Raw genomic sequence first — 16249 nt, forward strand, 5'->3', positions numbered from 1 at the left:
ATGAGGAAACAGCAGACAAACCAAAAACGATGAACATTCTTCCAGAAAGCCAACAAAACAAAGCTGATCTGTCTTCTTCAAAAACATTAACATCTCAAAAGACAAGGACTAAGGAACTCTTCCAGGTTAAATTATAAAGAGACATGACAACTGAAAGCAAAAATGATCCTGGACTAAAAGGAAAAATATTTTATAAAGGGCATTATTGGGATAAGCAACACTGGAAATATGTAGAGTAGATTATATAAAAGCATTGCATCAATGTTAAATTTCCTGAAATTTGATAACTGCACTGTGGTCATTAAGGAGAATTTCTTGCTCTTAGGAAATACAAACTCAAGTATTAAGAGGTATAGAGGAGCATGATGTATGCAACCTACTTTCAAACGGTTTAGAAAAAATTTGTGTGTGTGTAGACAGAGGATATGATAAAACAAATGTGGCAAAATTTTTAAAATTAGTAATCTGCAAGTTAAAAATCATTTCAAAGCAATTCTTTAAGTACTATACGTGGATCAATTGCCCAAGGACCTACACATTGTTAAGAATCTAAGCAATGGATATATTCTAGAGTTTAAAAAAGTTTTGTGATCATCCAGATGAAAGGGCTGAAAGAGAAACAAAGAATAAGCCACAGCAAGACCAAGAAGACCAGATAGCTGTTTGCATCACCCTCTTTCTCCGTGGCTTCCTGCAGATGCCATTAAAAAACAGTCCTCATAAGGGATACTCACTACACCCCGCCAGTGGACCAACAGGATTTCCTAGCAAATGAAAAACGTTGCATGGCTATTTTTAATACTAATGGTGGGTGCCCTTTCCACCCATTTAAAAGGTATTGTCACCCATTCCAAATTGAGGTGCAAGAAATAACTTATATTGGTTGTGTTTGAAGGTTTTCACTAACATTTAATTTTACTTTTTTTTTTTTAAAGATTGGCACCTGAGCTAACATCTGTTGCCGATCTTCTTTTTTCTTCTTTTTCTCCCCAAGGCCCCCCAGCACATAATTGTATATTCTAGTTGTAGGTCTTTCTGGTTGTGCTATGTGGGATGCCACCTCAGCATGGCTTGATGAGAGGTGCCAGGTCTGCCCCCAGGATCTGAACTGGCGAAACCCTGGGAGGCAGAAGTGGAGTGCACAAACTTAACCACTCGGCCATGGGGCCAGGCCCCAATTTTATCCATTTTAATGTAAGCAAATTTTTGATCAACCCAAAGAATAAAAATACTTAGTATATTTTGCATCTGATTTGAAAATATACACATATTCCTATTAAATAAAAGGTTTCTGGAAACACACCTTTTAAGCTTACCATCCCTTACACTCCACATAAAGCTGGTTTAAGATCTTTACGGTTTCTTTTTTTTTTTTTTTTTTAAAGATTTATTTTTTTTCCTTTTTCTCCCCAAAGCCCCTCGGTACATAGTTGTATAGTCTTCATTGTGGGTCCTTCTAGTTGTGGTATGTGGGACGCTGCCTCAGCGTGGCTTGATGAGTAGTGCCATGTCCGCACCCAGGATTCGAAGTGACGAAACACCGGGCCACCTGCAGCGGAGCGCACGAACTTAACCACTGGGCCACGGGGCCAGCCCCAATCTTTATGGTTTCTTAATACTAGGAAGATTGTGGTCTCTCCTCTCCATCCCCACAATATCCAACACTATATAATGCATAATTTTAAAATTTCAAAAGAAACTAAACTTACATGTACACTAGGCCAAGTTTACTGAAACAAAACTTCTCATTTTCTTTTGGTGTACCTGCTTTGATAGTATCTTAACTACATGTATAATCCCTCTAAAGAATACTCCAGCACTTGTCCCATATTATTGTATATACCAAGAGTTTGTGCTAAAGTCTTTTTTTTTTAATCACTGTGGTCTTTTGCTCATGTGACATTAAATGCTATTAATCTGAAACAGGCGCAGGTGTACATTCCTGGTAAACAATTCTCTACTACACATATTGAATCTGAAAGTTCAAATTGTGTCTCTATGTCAAGCCTAATGATGTAACTGATGGCTTCTACGTTCATTAGAGATGCTGGAATTAAAAGGGCTTTTAAAATATAATAGCTGTTTTCAAAGCAAAAGAATAAAATGTAAAAACAAGTAATGCTTGCAAATCACTTTACTCTCTCTTGCTCTAGGAAGACTTACATATGGTATAATTATAGAGACAGGGTTCTTTTAGAGCAGTGGTTCTTAACCTCGACTACACATTAGAATTACCTGGGAGTTTTTAAAATCCTGATGCCCAGGCCAAGTCCCAGCCCAGTTAAATCAGAACCTCTGGGGGACGGACATAGGTATCAGCATATTTTAACACTTCTAAAGTGACTACAATGTATAACTAAAGTAGAGAATCACTGTCTTAAAAAAGAAATATTCTAGAATATTTAAAAATATGCTACTTTAAAAATAGCACCAATGGGCCAGCCCTAAGGCCTAGTGGTTAAGTTTGGTTCTACTTCAGTGGCCTGGGTTCACAGGTTCAGATCCCAGAAGCAGACCTACACCACATGTCAGCCATGCTGTGGTGGTGTCCCACATACAAAAGAGAGGAAGACTGGCACAGATGTTAGCTCAGGGCTATTTCTCCTTAAAAAGAAAAGAGGAAGATTGGCAACAGATGTTAGCTCAGGATGAATCTTCCTCAGCAAAGAAAAAAAAAAGAGGGACCACTAAGAGGCTACAAATTTATTCTGGTGATGCTCAAAATTCTTTTCTTAAGGCTTTTTCTTAAAACATTTTGTCATACATTAACCAAAAATGACGTTAGCCATGTTGATCATCTGCCTTATTAATTATATTTAGCTGTTAATAGAGATAAAAAACACAAGTTTTAGAGTCACAAAGACTTGGGTATAAGTCCTGACTCTACCATTTAATAATTAGTTCTATGATTATGGATAAGTGGCTTACCCTCCCTGAGCTCCCATATCCTCATCTGTAAAATGGGAGGATTAAAGTAGAAAACCATGTGCACAACATGGCCTCTGGCACATAGGAGGCCATGTATAAATGGCTGTACTTATCATTATCAAGCTACACTAGAAGTCGTCAAGGCCAGGAATGTATCCTGTTTAAGGTTATATTTTCACAACCTACCACACAGTAGCTACACAATAATTATTGTTAAGCTCCTTAAGGACTTTTTATCTGTCTTTGTAACCTTAACAGCTCATATTCTGATATACAACAAAAGCTTAACAACATTCTGAACACAGGAAACAAACATTTCAGATAAGAACAAACCCTCAAGCCTTGCTTTGTAGTAAAGAAGTCAGAATAACCAGCATCCGTAGCCAATAGTCCCACAAATTGCATCGCAGGTCGTTGCCGTATAAACAGTTCTACAGCTCCATCGGTGATGTAACTGCCACCCGAAATATCCAGTGACACAACATTAGGCAGAATATCCTTCTGCTGTAGCAAATAAAAAGCCAGATCTGATTTGAGTTGCCTGTGATCAGAAATATCAAGGTGAAGCAGACATTTAAGTTCTCTAATGACTGCAAGAATTTGTGATTTGGTCATAGTTAGGCATTTCAGATAGTGCATTGTGAGAGATTTGAGTCGATCCTTACAGGTAAGGAGGGCAGAGATGTTAGTGACTAGAGTATTGGAGATATCCAAGCTTTCCAGTTTTGGTAGCTGAGAAACATCAGCCAGGTCTTCACTATGAAAACTAACATTGAAAACACTTAAAATGCGCAGACCAGTGAGCTGACCAAAGGACAGCAATCGTGAATCTCGAGGGATGCTTGCTGAGTCCAACAGGAGACACCGGAGGTTTTGCTGGATCCAGCTATTGCCGCAGAGTCCACTTATGATGTCTGGGATTGGGAGGTCAGCGTGCACTGCAGTAGCATCCAGTTCAATGAGTCTGTGATGGCAGAAGGCTTTTACGAATGCCGCTGCAGAGATTTTAGCTTTCTGAATATTGACCAGCTTCAGTTTCATTTGGTTGCCCCGGAAAATGCTCGCTGTTCTATCAGTCAGCTTGCCTGTAAGAGAACCAAAACCATCTTGTAATAACAACTAAATCTCACACCTTTTCCAGGAGGCACTGTGGCCAATTAACTACGACAGATGCTAACAACAACAATGACTGCGTTTACTGCTTACTCCGTGCCACGCATTGTTCTAAACCCTTTACTCAGATTATCTCATTACTCTTTGCAATAATACTATGACTGAACTATTATTACTACTATCTTATAGCTGAGGAAACTGAAGTTTAAAGAGGTTAAGGAACTTGCTCAAGGTGAAACTATGTGACAGAATCAGAAATCAAAGCCAGTTTGAGTCCAGAGTTCGGTTTTATCCATAGTAACCTTGTTCGCATTAAAAAAAAGAAAATGAATAAGTACGAGATATATAATATGCAAATAACACTACTATATATGACAAGTCACTTACCTCTCCAGGACTCATTCTCATCTTTAAAACAAGTGGGTTGTACTAGATTTCACTGAGCAAGATTTAGAAATGCATCTTCTATGTGTGAGATCCACGTTAAGTAACGGGCACACAAGGTAATTAAACACCTGTGACCACAAGGAATTCACTAGGAATTATGTCTAGGAAGACAGGTTACATAAATAAATGATTACAATAGTACATTACATGCAGCAGTGATTTGTACACACCAGGTACTCAATTAGTACAGATGAGATTAACCTTGGGGAAGGTTCTGAAGACTATCAGTTTGCAGGGGGAAGGTGAAGGGTGGAAGAACATGTCAAAGACATGGAGGCACGTGACAGCAGATTAGTGGAAACAACCCTAAGTAGACCAGCACTATTGGAACCCAGTGTACAAGTGAGGCATGGCTGGAAATGAGTGGAGGGAAAGCTAGAGGGCAGATGGGGCCTGTACACACAGCCAGGAAACTCAGACTTTTACCCTATGGAGAACGACTCAAAATTTTTAAGCAAAAAATGAATGGTCATAACTATATTTTTAGAAAGTCCAAATATGTAACAGTATAAAGGAATTAGCATAGTGTTTGATGGGAGTGAGATGGGGCAAGAGATTATTAATGATTTTAATGATGAGAGATGAAAATTTAAACTAAGGCTGACAGAACATGTGGCTAAACAGACTGGGGGAAAGGGCTGAGGGAAAAGGTGTATCAACTGATGCCCACTTTGAGTCGGGCTGGGCTACTAAAGCAGGAGGAAGGAAGCCCCCATACCTCAGGCTTTGAGGAAGAACTTAGTGCATTCACTTATACAGTTATTCAACAAACATCAAGTGCTCACTGTATGCGAAGTGCTATGCTAGATGCCAAGAATGGTGAATGACACAGACATGGCTCCTGCCATCATGGAGTTTACTTACACTCTAGAGGGAGAATACAGATATAAGGGAATACAGAACAAGCAGAATGCTACCAATGTTAAAAATGTATTAAGTGTTCTAAAGGAAACAAATGAAAACATAATACAGGGATGGGAAAAGGGAGGAGGAGGACAAGAATCTTCTGTCTCTCTCTGGGTTTGAGGTGCTAAGACTTAAGTTTACACTTAAAAGATGTGAAAGGCAAAGGTAGCTGTCATTCCAGATAGAGAGAAGAGCTAAAATCCTGATGGAGGACCAGCTTGGCTTTTTCTGTGAAATGAGAGAAAATCAGTGTGGCTGAACACAGCTGGTGAGGGGATACCCGCAGCTGACAGCCTAGAGACAGAGGCAAGAGTCAGATCTTGCAGGCCAGGGTAAGTAAGTGGCATTTTATCCTAAGTACAAGAGACGTCTTTGAAGAGTGACAGAAGAGTGGCCAGATCTGATTAAGATAAAAGAGAACTGTTCTCTGCTGTGTAGCAGATTTTGGTGAAGGGCAAAAGTGAACCACTTGAGAGACCAGGTGACAGGAAAGAAAAAAGGTGTCACTGATGGACTAGGAGGAAAAGAATGTTTGAGTTAAGTATTTTGAAGGTAGAAAACGTTTCAACAGAATCAAGGGAAGAGGGAGGAAGAATGAAAAATGACTCCTAAGTCATTGAACAATCAGGTAGATGATCAAGCCATTTTGGAGATGGGGGGAAATGGTAGTAGAGTGGGTGCTGTGATGTGACACCCAGATCCCCTTTAGGAATAAAGGACATACTACTTGAGCTGAGGGAAGTGCCTCCAGATGACAGCCATCCTCTATGGGGACCATATCAGCTGAAAAGAGTTGCCTCACCCAAAGTGACACCACTTGCCCATGGAGACCCGCATCCAAAGACTGAGTTGGGCAGTATAAAGATCCAGCCCTGGGGCCGGCCCCATGGCCGAGTGGTTAAGTTCATGTGCTCCACTTCGGCAGGCCAGGGTTTCGCTGCTTCGGATCCTGGGCGTGGACATGGCACCACTCATCAGGCCATGTTGAGGAGGCGTACCGCATGCCACAACTAGAAGGACCCATAACTAAAATATACAACTATGTACTGGGGGAATTTAGGGAGAAGCAGCAACTAAAAAAAAGAAAGAAAAAAAAAAAAGAAGATTGGCAACAGTTGTTAGCTTAGGTGCCAATCTTTAAAAAAAAAAAAAAATCCAGGGGCCGGCCCCATGGCCGAGTGGTTAAGTTCGCGTTCTCCGCTCTGGCAGCCCAGGGTTTCACTGGTTCGGATCCTGGGCGCGGACACAGCACCGCTTGTCAGGCCACGATGAGGCGGTGTCCCATATGCCACAACTAGAAGGACCTGCAATTAAGATACACAACTATGTACCAGGGGGGATCTGGGGAGATAAAGCGGAAAAAAAAAAAAAAAAAAAAAGATTGGCCACAGTTGTCAGCTCAGGTGCCAATCTTAAAAAAGAAAGAAAAAAGAAAATCCAGCCCTCACACCTCAACTCAACACAGATCGGAGTAGTTATTCTACCTTCAGGACACCCCACAAGATCAGCCAAGGTCTACTAGATACTATATATTTTAAGTCTACAATGCAGCACAAACATTTGGAATTAAACGGCACAGACAGTATTCAAAACCATGGGAAGGAATGACCTGTAACAAGTAAAGGAGGAAGGACCAAGCACTGAAAGCATCTACATTTAAGGTCAGATAGTAGAATGAGGAGTAGTCATGATAACAACTAACAGTTACTGAATATTCTAAACATTTTAGATATATTAACTCTCTAAATCCTCGTAAAATCCAATGAGATAGGTAGTATTATTAGTCACACTTTACAGATGAGACGAGGCATAAGGAGTTAAGTAACTGGCCCAAGGAAACTTACCTACTAGCCATGACAGTGTACAAACCCAAAGAGTCTAGCACCAGAGTCAGAGCTCCTAACCTTTAATCTGCACTGCATTTCAAGGGGAGCTGGATAAGGAGACAGATAAGCAGCAGCCACTGAGGTAGAAAGAAAACTAGAAGAATATGATGACTCAGCAGCCCAGAGAAGAGTTAGAGGACACCCAGGAGGCATCCTAGATAGGGGTTCTGGAGCTAAGAATAAAGTCCTGAGCTGAGAACTCTCCAGAATCAGAATACAAGTGGTAGCTAAACCAAAGAAAATTACCCAGGGAGTGTACAAAGTGAGAAGGGTGATGGAACCTTAAAGAACATAAAACATTTAAGGTGCATACAGAGAAATAGAAGTATACAAAGGAAATTGTGGAAGAGTAACCAAGAATACAAGAAAGAAAAAGTACTCTAAGCCAGGAAGGCCTAGAGTAATCAATACCAAAAGTCAAACCTACAAGGACACCTAATGATTTAATTAATCTAGGCAATGGTCATCTATGGCCACCAAAATCATAAAACCAACCAGACAACCAGACTTTATTAACCCCCTTACGGAAGTCAAGGGCACTACCAAAAAAAAGTCAAACCTGAACTAATCAAACCTCTACCTCTAACTTCCAATTTACAGGGTTACAGGGATCAGAAGGAACATGTCAAAATTACAGCACAAACAATGGCAAAATCCACATTGTGGGAAACTCTACACAACAAATAACCACAGTTTCTTTAAAAAATATAAAGTAAGTGGAAAATTCCAAGACAGATGTAGATTAAACAACACTTCTAAACAACAGGAGTCAAAGAAGGAATCTTAAGAAAAGTCTTAAAATATTTTGAACTAAATGAAAATGAAAACACAATTTATCGAAATTTGTGAGAGCAGTGCTTAGAGGGAAAGTTACAGCACTAAATGCATATATTAGAAAATAAAGATCTAAAATCAACAATCTAAATTTCTACCTTAAGAAAGTAGAAAAACCAGCATAAATCAAATCAAAAGTAAGCAGAAGAGGGGGCCGGCCCAGTGACGCAGCAGTTAAGTTTGCACGCTCCGCTTTAGCAGCCCACAGTTCACCAGTTCAGATTCCAGGTATGGACCTATGCACCACTTATCAAGCCATGCTGTGGAGGCGTCCCACACATAAAATAAAGGAAGATGGCCACAGAGGTTAGCTCAGGGTCAATCTTCCTCAACAAAAAGAGGAGGATTGGGGGTGGATGTTAGCTCAGGGCTAATCTTCCTCAAAAAAGAAAAAAGAAAGAAGAAATCAATGAAATTGAAAATCTGAAATCAATTGAGAAAAGCCAACAAAAACAAAAGCTGGTTCTTTGAAAAGATCAATAAAATCACTAAGCCTTTAAGCCAGGCTAACTAAGAAGAAAGGAGACAAATTACTAATATCAGAAATGAAAGAGAGGACATCACTACAGATCCCATGGACATGAAAGGAATACCAAGAACAGCTTGACGCCCACATATTTGATATCGTTGATGAAATGGACCAACTCCTAGAAAGACACAATCTACCAAAACTCACATAAGAAGAAATAATTATCTGAATGGGCTTAATAGATAAATTTAATCAATAATTAATAATCTTCCAAAACAGAAAGCACCAGGCCCAGATGAGTTCACTAGTGAATTCTACCAAATACTTAAGGAAGAAATTATAGCAATTCTCTACAATTTCTTTCAGAAGATAGAAGCAGAGAGAATACTTCCTAACTCATTCTTTGAGGCCAGCATTACATCAACACCAAAACCACACAGATATTACAAAAGAAAACTACAGACCAATCTCTCTCATAAGCACAGATGTAAAAATCCTCAACAAAATATTAGCAAATCTAATTTAACAATGTAGAAAAAGAATTATACACCACGACCAACTGGGATTTATCCCAAGTGTGCAAGGCTGGTCCAACATTCAAAAATCAATTAATGTAATCCATCACATCAAAAATCACAGATGAAGGGGCCGGCCCCGTGGCTGAGTGGTTAAGTTAGTGCCAGTTCGAATCCTGGGCGTGGACATGGCACCGCTCATCGAGCCACGCTGAGGCGGTGTCCTACATACCACAATTAGAAGGACCCACAACTAAGAATACACAGCTATGTACCTGGAGGCTTTGGGGAGAAAAAGGAAAAATAAAATAAAATCTTTAAAAAAAAAAAAATCACAGATCAATAGATGCAAAAAAGCCCCACAGCATTTGACGAATCCAATACCTGATCATAATAAAAATTCTCAGTAAACTACAAATAGAGGGGAACTCCCTCAACTTGATAAAGACTATCTATAAAAGAATCTACAGTTAATACCATATCCAAGCGTGAGAAACTTAAAGCTTTCCCACTAAGATCAGGTACCGTCAACCCTCTGTGTCTGCATCTTCTGCCTCTGTGGACTCAACCAACTATGGATGAAAAGGCCAACACTGGCTATGTCTGTACTGAACATGTACAGACTTTTTTCTCGTCATTATTCCCTAAACAATACAGTATAACAACTTTTCACATAGCATTTACATTGTATTAGGTATTATAAGTAATCTAGAGATGACTTACATTATACAGTGGATGCAAATACTATGCCATCTTATCTAAGGGACTTGAGCATCCTTGGATTTCAGTATCTGCGAGGGGATCTAGTAAATAATCTCCCACAGATACCAAGGGATAATGGTATAAGGCAAGGATATCTCCTCTCACCACTCCTTTTAAACGTTGTACTCGAAGTCCTTGCTAATGCAACAAGACAAGAAAGGGAAATAATACAAAAGTCAATCACTTTCCTATATACCAACAATGAAAAGAGGAATTTGAAATTAAAAACACATTACCGTTTACATTAGCACCCCAAAACATCAAAATACTTAGATATAAATCTAACAAAAAATGTGTACAAGATCTAAGAGGAAAACTATAAAGCTCTGAAAAAAAAATGAAAGAATAACTAAATAAATGGAGATCAGATTCCGTATTCACAAATAGGAAGACTCGATATTGTCAAGATATCAGTTTTTCCCAACTTGATCTGCAGAGTCAATGCAATCCCAATAAAAATTACATCAAGAGGCTAGCTCCGTGGCCGAGTGGTTAAGTTCGTGTGCTCCGCTGCAGGCGGCCCAGGGTTTCGTGGGTTCAAATCCTGGGCGTGGACATGGCACTACTCATCAAACCACGCTGAGGCAGCGTCCCACATGCCACAACTAGAAGGACCCACAACGAAGCATATACAACTACGTACTGGGGGGCTTTGGGGAGAAAAAGGAAAAAATAAAATCTTTAAAAAAAAATTCCAGCAAGTTATTTTGTGGATATAGATAAACTGACTCTGAAGTTTATACAGAAAGGCAAAAAACCAAGACCAGCCAACACAACATTGAAAGAAAAGAACAAAACTGGAGGGCTGACACTACCTGACTTCCAGACATGACTTTATAAAGCTACAGTAATCAAGACAGGGTGGTACTGGTGAAAGAACAGACAAATACACGAATGGGACAGAATGAAGAGCCCAGAAATAGACCCATATAAATACATTCAACTGATATTTGACAAAGGAGCAAAGGCAATTCAATGGAGCAAAGACAGTTTCTTCAACAAATAGTGCTGGAACAACTGGACATCCACATGAAAAAAAAACTCATCTAGACAAAGACCTTACACCCTTCACAAAAAGGATCAAAATGGATGATACAAGGTCTGGCCCCATGGCCGAGTGGTTAAGTTTGCGAGCATTGCTTTGGCGGCCCAGGGTTTTGCCAGTTCAGATCCTGGGCTCGAACACTGCACTGCTCATCAAGTATTGCTGAGGCGGTGCCCCACATGCCACAACTAAAAGGACCCACAAATAAAATATACAACTATGTACTGTGGGGCTTTAGGGAGAAGAAGGAAAAATTTAAAAACTAAATAAATAAACAATCTTAAAGAAAAAAAATGGAAACCCAAAACTACAAAACTCCTAGAAGATAACATAGGAGAAAACCTAGATGATCTTGGGTACAGTGATGTCTTTTTAGATACAGCACCAAAGACACACTCCATGAAAGAATTAATCAATAAGCTAGACTTTATTAGAATTAAAAACTTCTGCTCTGTGAAAGACAATGTCAAGAGAATTAAACCACAAGCCAGGCTGGTAGAAAATAATTGCAAAAGACTTATCTGATAAAGGACTTATCCCCAATACACAAAGAACTCTTAAAACTCACCAATAAGAAAACAAACACCTCAACTAAAAATTAGGCCAAAGATCTTAACAAACGTCTCACCACAGAAGATATACTGATGGCAAATAAGCATATGGAAAGATGCTCCACACCATATGTTGTCGAGGAAATGCAAATTAAGACAGCAATGAGAGACCACTACACACCTCCTAAAATGGCCAAAATCACGAACACTGATAGCACCAAAAGCTGGAGAGGATGTGGAGCAACAGGAACTCTCCGACACTGCTGGTGGAAAGGCAAAATAGGATAGCCATTTTGGAAGACAGTTTGGCAGTTTCTTACAAAACTAAACGTATTCTCACCATATGATCTAGCAATCACATTCCTTGTTATTTACTCATAGGAGTAAGCCTTACGTCCACACAAAAACCTGCACAAAGATGTTTACAGCAGCTTTATTCACAATTGCAAAAACCTGGAAAGAGCCAAGACGTCTTTCTGTTGGTGAACGAATAAACTGTGGTACAGACAATGGACTATTTTCCAGTACTAAAAAGAAATGAGCTATCAAATAAAAGACATGCAGGAACCTTAAATGCTTATTACTGAGTGCCAGAAGCCAATCTGAAAAGACTACGTGCTGTATGATTCCAACTACACAACACTACGGGGACAGTAAAAAGATTAGCGGTTGCCAGGACTGGAGAGAGATGCACAGGCAGAGCACAGAGGATTTTTAGGGCAGTGAAAATACTCTGTATATTATAAGGAAGGAGATATATCATCATACTTTTGTCCAAACCCATAGAATGCACATCAAGAGTGAATCCTAAGGTAAATTACGGACTTCGGGTGATTTTTTTTTTTAAGGATTTTATTTTTCCTTTTTCTCCCCAAATCCCTCCAGTACATAGTTGTATATTTTAGTTGTGGGTCCTTCTAGTTGTGGCATGTGGGACACCGCCTCAACGTGGCCTAATGAGTGGTGCCACATCCACATCCAGGATCCAAACTGGCGAAACCCTGGGCCACCAAAGCAGAGTGCGTGAACTTAACCACTCGGCCACAGGGCCGGCCCCAACATTAATTTCTTAATATTATCAAATATCCAGTCAGTGTTCATTTTGACTGACTGTCTTAGAACTGTCAAAGATCTTTGTTTGAATTAGTATCCAGATGAGGCCCGTGTAATTGTGATTGGTTGATAAGCTTATCTATAGGCTTCTCCTCTATCTCTTGTATTATTTTGCAATATATATGTTGTGGGTGTATCTGTATCTTTGTGTGTATTTTTTTAAACACTTTATTTTTTTGTTGAGAAAGATTCGCTCTGAGCTAACATCTGTTGCCAATCTTCCTCTTTTTTTTTTTTTTTTGCTTGAAGATTAGCTCTGAACTAATATCTGTGCCATTCTTCCTCTATCTTCTATGTGGGTTGCCGCCACAATGTGGATTGATGAGTAGTGGAGGTCTGGCCTGGGATCTGAACCCGTGAACCCAGGCTGCTGCAGTAAAGTGCCCTGGGGCCAGCCCCTAAAGACTACTTTTTTTTAAAGCAGTTTTAGGTTGACAAGACAACTGAGAGGGAGGTAGAGATTTCTCAATAATCCTGCCCCTACACAGGCACAGCCTCCCTCATTATCGACATCACATCGGAGTGGTACATTTTTTATCAAGGATGACCCTACACTGTGGCATCATAATCACCCAAAGTCCAGGGGCCAGCTCCGTGGCTGAGTGGTTAAGTTCGCATGCCCCACTTTGATGGCCCAGGGTTTCACCAGTTCAGATCCTGGGTGTGGATATGGCACTGCTCATCAGGCCACGTTGAGGTGGCATCCCACATGCCACAACTAGAAGGATCCACAACTAAAGCACACAACTATGTACTGGGGGGATTTGGGTAGAAAAAGTAAAAGAAATAAAATAAATAAAACATTTTTTAAAATAAATAAATAATAAATAAAGCTGTGAGAAATTTTTTTTAAAAATTAACATTAAAAACTTTAAGTGTGAAATTAAAATTGTCTTAGATATATTTTAAAAGTCTCCCCTACCCAGCTACATGTACAGTTGAAATGATCTATCTGGGATTTACTTCAAAATATCTGGGGGCAGGGGAAGGGTGGGTAGAGGTATGGATGATACAAGACTGGCCATGAAGGGCCAGCCCGGTGGCACAGTGGTTGAGTGCGCATGTTCCACTTCAGCGGCCCCGCGGTTCACCGGTTCGGATCCCGGGTGCGGACATGGCACTGCTTGGCAAGCCCTGTGTGGCAGGCATCCCACATAGAAAGTGGAGGAAGATGGGCATGGACGTTAGCTCGGGGCCGGTCTTCCTCAGCAAAAGGAGGAGGATTGGGCAGCAGATGTTAGCTCAGGGCTAATCTTCTTCAAAAAGAGATTGGCCATGAGGGCTAGCCTCAGTAGTCTAGGGGTTAAGTGCAGCGTGTTCTACCTTGGCAGCCCAGGTGCAGTTCCCGCGCATGAACCTACAGCACTCGTTCATCAGTGGCCATGCTAGCTGAGGGCAAATCTCCCTCAGCAACAAAAAAAACAACTGGCCATGAGCTGATAAGTGTTGAAGCTGAATATCTTAAGGTTTATTTAGTTTCTCTAGTTTTGTATATTTAAAAATATTTACAATAATTTTTAAAAGTCAAACCTATAGAGAGATTAGAAGGTTTAATAAATTTATCTTCCTCTCTCCCTAAACTCTATGCCTTCACTCTGAAAAATACATGGTACTCCAAGGGTAAAAGTCACAAGCACATAATGCATCTTCTTCTACTTAATTTTTGTGAAAATTTATTTAGCTGGTGATATATAGCATCTTTAGATTAAAGCTGAATATGAAAAACCTGGGGGGAAACTAAACACAAAGTAGCAGTCTCAGGGGTTCTTTAAGGGCAGTAGAGCCAAAGGTTTATTTTCATGGCCTTAGCCCCGAGCATACTGTCTGCTGAGTAGGAGAGACCTGACAAATAAGAAATGAAAACAGCCACAAGCCGATAGCTACTTCTAAGAAATTTGCCATAAGTCTCATAAAAGGTTATCAAATAGCCCGCAAAATTCTGGCTAAACAATTCAGCACATTAAGTGAACATACTAAAGCACAGAGTGGCGGTTAAAAACAAGTCTCTAGAGCCAGAGTGTCTGGGCGCAAAGCCTGTCACTTCTGAGATAGATGATCTCGGACAAAAATTTACTTAATTTCTCTGATCCTCAGTGTCTTCATCTGTAGAAAGGGATAATATGTATGTAAAGCTCTTGGTACAGTGTCTGCCAAATTGTTAGCCATTATAACTTCAATGGCTTTATAATTATAGAAACTTAAATAACATATGACTGAGACATTGCTCCTCTCCTCAACCGGGAAAAATTGATGTTTTCTTAGGTTTTTGTTCTTAGTTACCTATCAACTAAACCACAGAGCAAAAGTTCCCAATCTCAGCCTCAGTCACCAAATCTCCAGGAGCTTCACCCCTGTGAGGTTATCCTAAGGACTCTCAAACACCAAACCTACTCTGCCTCTGCCACAAATCAACTCTTGAGTCAATAAACATTGACTCTGCAAAGTACTTATCTCCAACCGCAACTGGAAAAAATAAATCTCATTTCCTTCTCTTTATCACCTCCCCTCAGGCAGCAAATAACCCAGAATCCTTCAGAATGACTTTCCTCCCCACCAACACCAAATACAGCTCTTCTCCCACCCTCACTACTTTCTTTCCTGTTTTTGTTCAGTTATCTGTCATTTCTTCCTTCTGAGGCAAATCCTATTCAACCAGGCTTATGATTCTACTCCTTCAGTTACCTCCAGTACTTTGGGTCATCAATTTTCAGCTCCTTTTTTTTTTTTTTTTTTTGAGGAAGATTAGCCCTGAGCTAGCATCTGCTGCCAATCCTCCTCTTTTTGCTGAGGAAGGTTGGCCCTGAGGTAACATCCGTACCCATCTTCCTCTACTTTATATGTGGGACGCCTACGACAGCATGGCTTGCCAAGCGGTGCCATGTCCGCACCCGGGATCCGAACCGGCAAACTCCAGGCTGCCAAAGTGGAATGTGCGCACTTAACCGCTGCGCCACTGGGCCGGCCCCAAGCTCTTATATTTTTAATGTTTCCCTCCTCATTGGCTTTTCCCTTTCTCCATACATTCATAAGGGTCCGTGCTATCCCTTCCCCCACCAGCACCTTCATAAAAAGTTACCACCTCCTTTTTCTCTTCTTTCCTGTTAAATTTCTTAAGAGTACAGCTATATCCTATTTAGCATGAACAACAAAGAGGATTCAAAAACTCTTTCAATATAGAACTAGGCAAAAAAATCGATAAGGAAGCAGATTAGCATAAGCCAACTAGATCCAACAGAAATCTACAGAAGTCATCGAATAACAGCAGAATATACATTCTCCTCGAGAGCACATGAACATTCTCTACAGAAGGCCCTATATATTAGTCCACAAAACAGATCCCAATAAATTTCAAAGAATTAAAATAAAGTATGTTCTCCAACTACAATGAAATGAAATGAAAAATCAATAACGAAGAAATTTGGGAACATCACAAGTATGTGGAAATTAAACAATACACTCCTAAAAAACCAATGGGTCAAAGAAATCAAAAGGAAACTCGAAAATAATTTGAGATGAATGAAAAATGAAAACATACAAAAACTTACGGGATGCAGCTCAAGCAGTGCTTGAGGGACATTTATAGCTCTGATTGCAAATATTTAAAAAAGAAAATCTTGGGGCTGGCCCGGTGGCACAGTGGTTAAGTTCGCACGTTCCACTTTGGCAGCCTGGCTTTCGCC

General features: G+C 40.1%; 1 protein-coding gene across 1 annotated transcript in view; it reads right to left on the reverse strand.

The window, feature by feature from the left end:
• ZYG11A (zyg-11 family member A, cell cycle regulator) overlaps positions 1-16249 on the reverse strand; it is a 74445-nt gene that overhangs the window by 39050 nt on the left and 19146 nt on the right. Inside the window, exon 3 of the mRNA XM_014844302.3 lies at positions 3262-4013. Coding sequence (XP_014699788.3) covers positions 3262-4013 — 752 coding nt within the window. The remainder of the gene's footprint in view (positions 1-3261; positions 4014-16249) is intronic.

Source organism: Equus asinus, chromosome 5 (assembly GCF_041296235.1).
Source record: "Equus asinus isolate D_3611 breed Donkey chromosome 5, EquAss-T2T_v2, whole genome shotgun sequence".
NCBI lineage: Eukaryota > Metazoa > Chordata > Mammalia > Perissodactyla > Equidae > Equus > Equus asinus.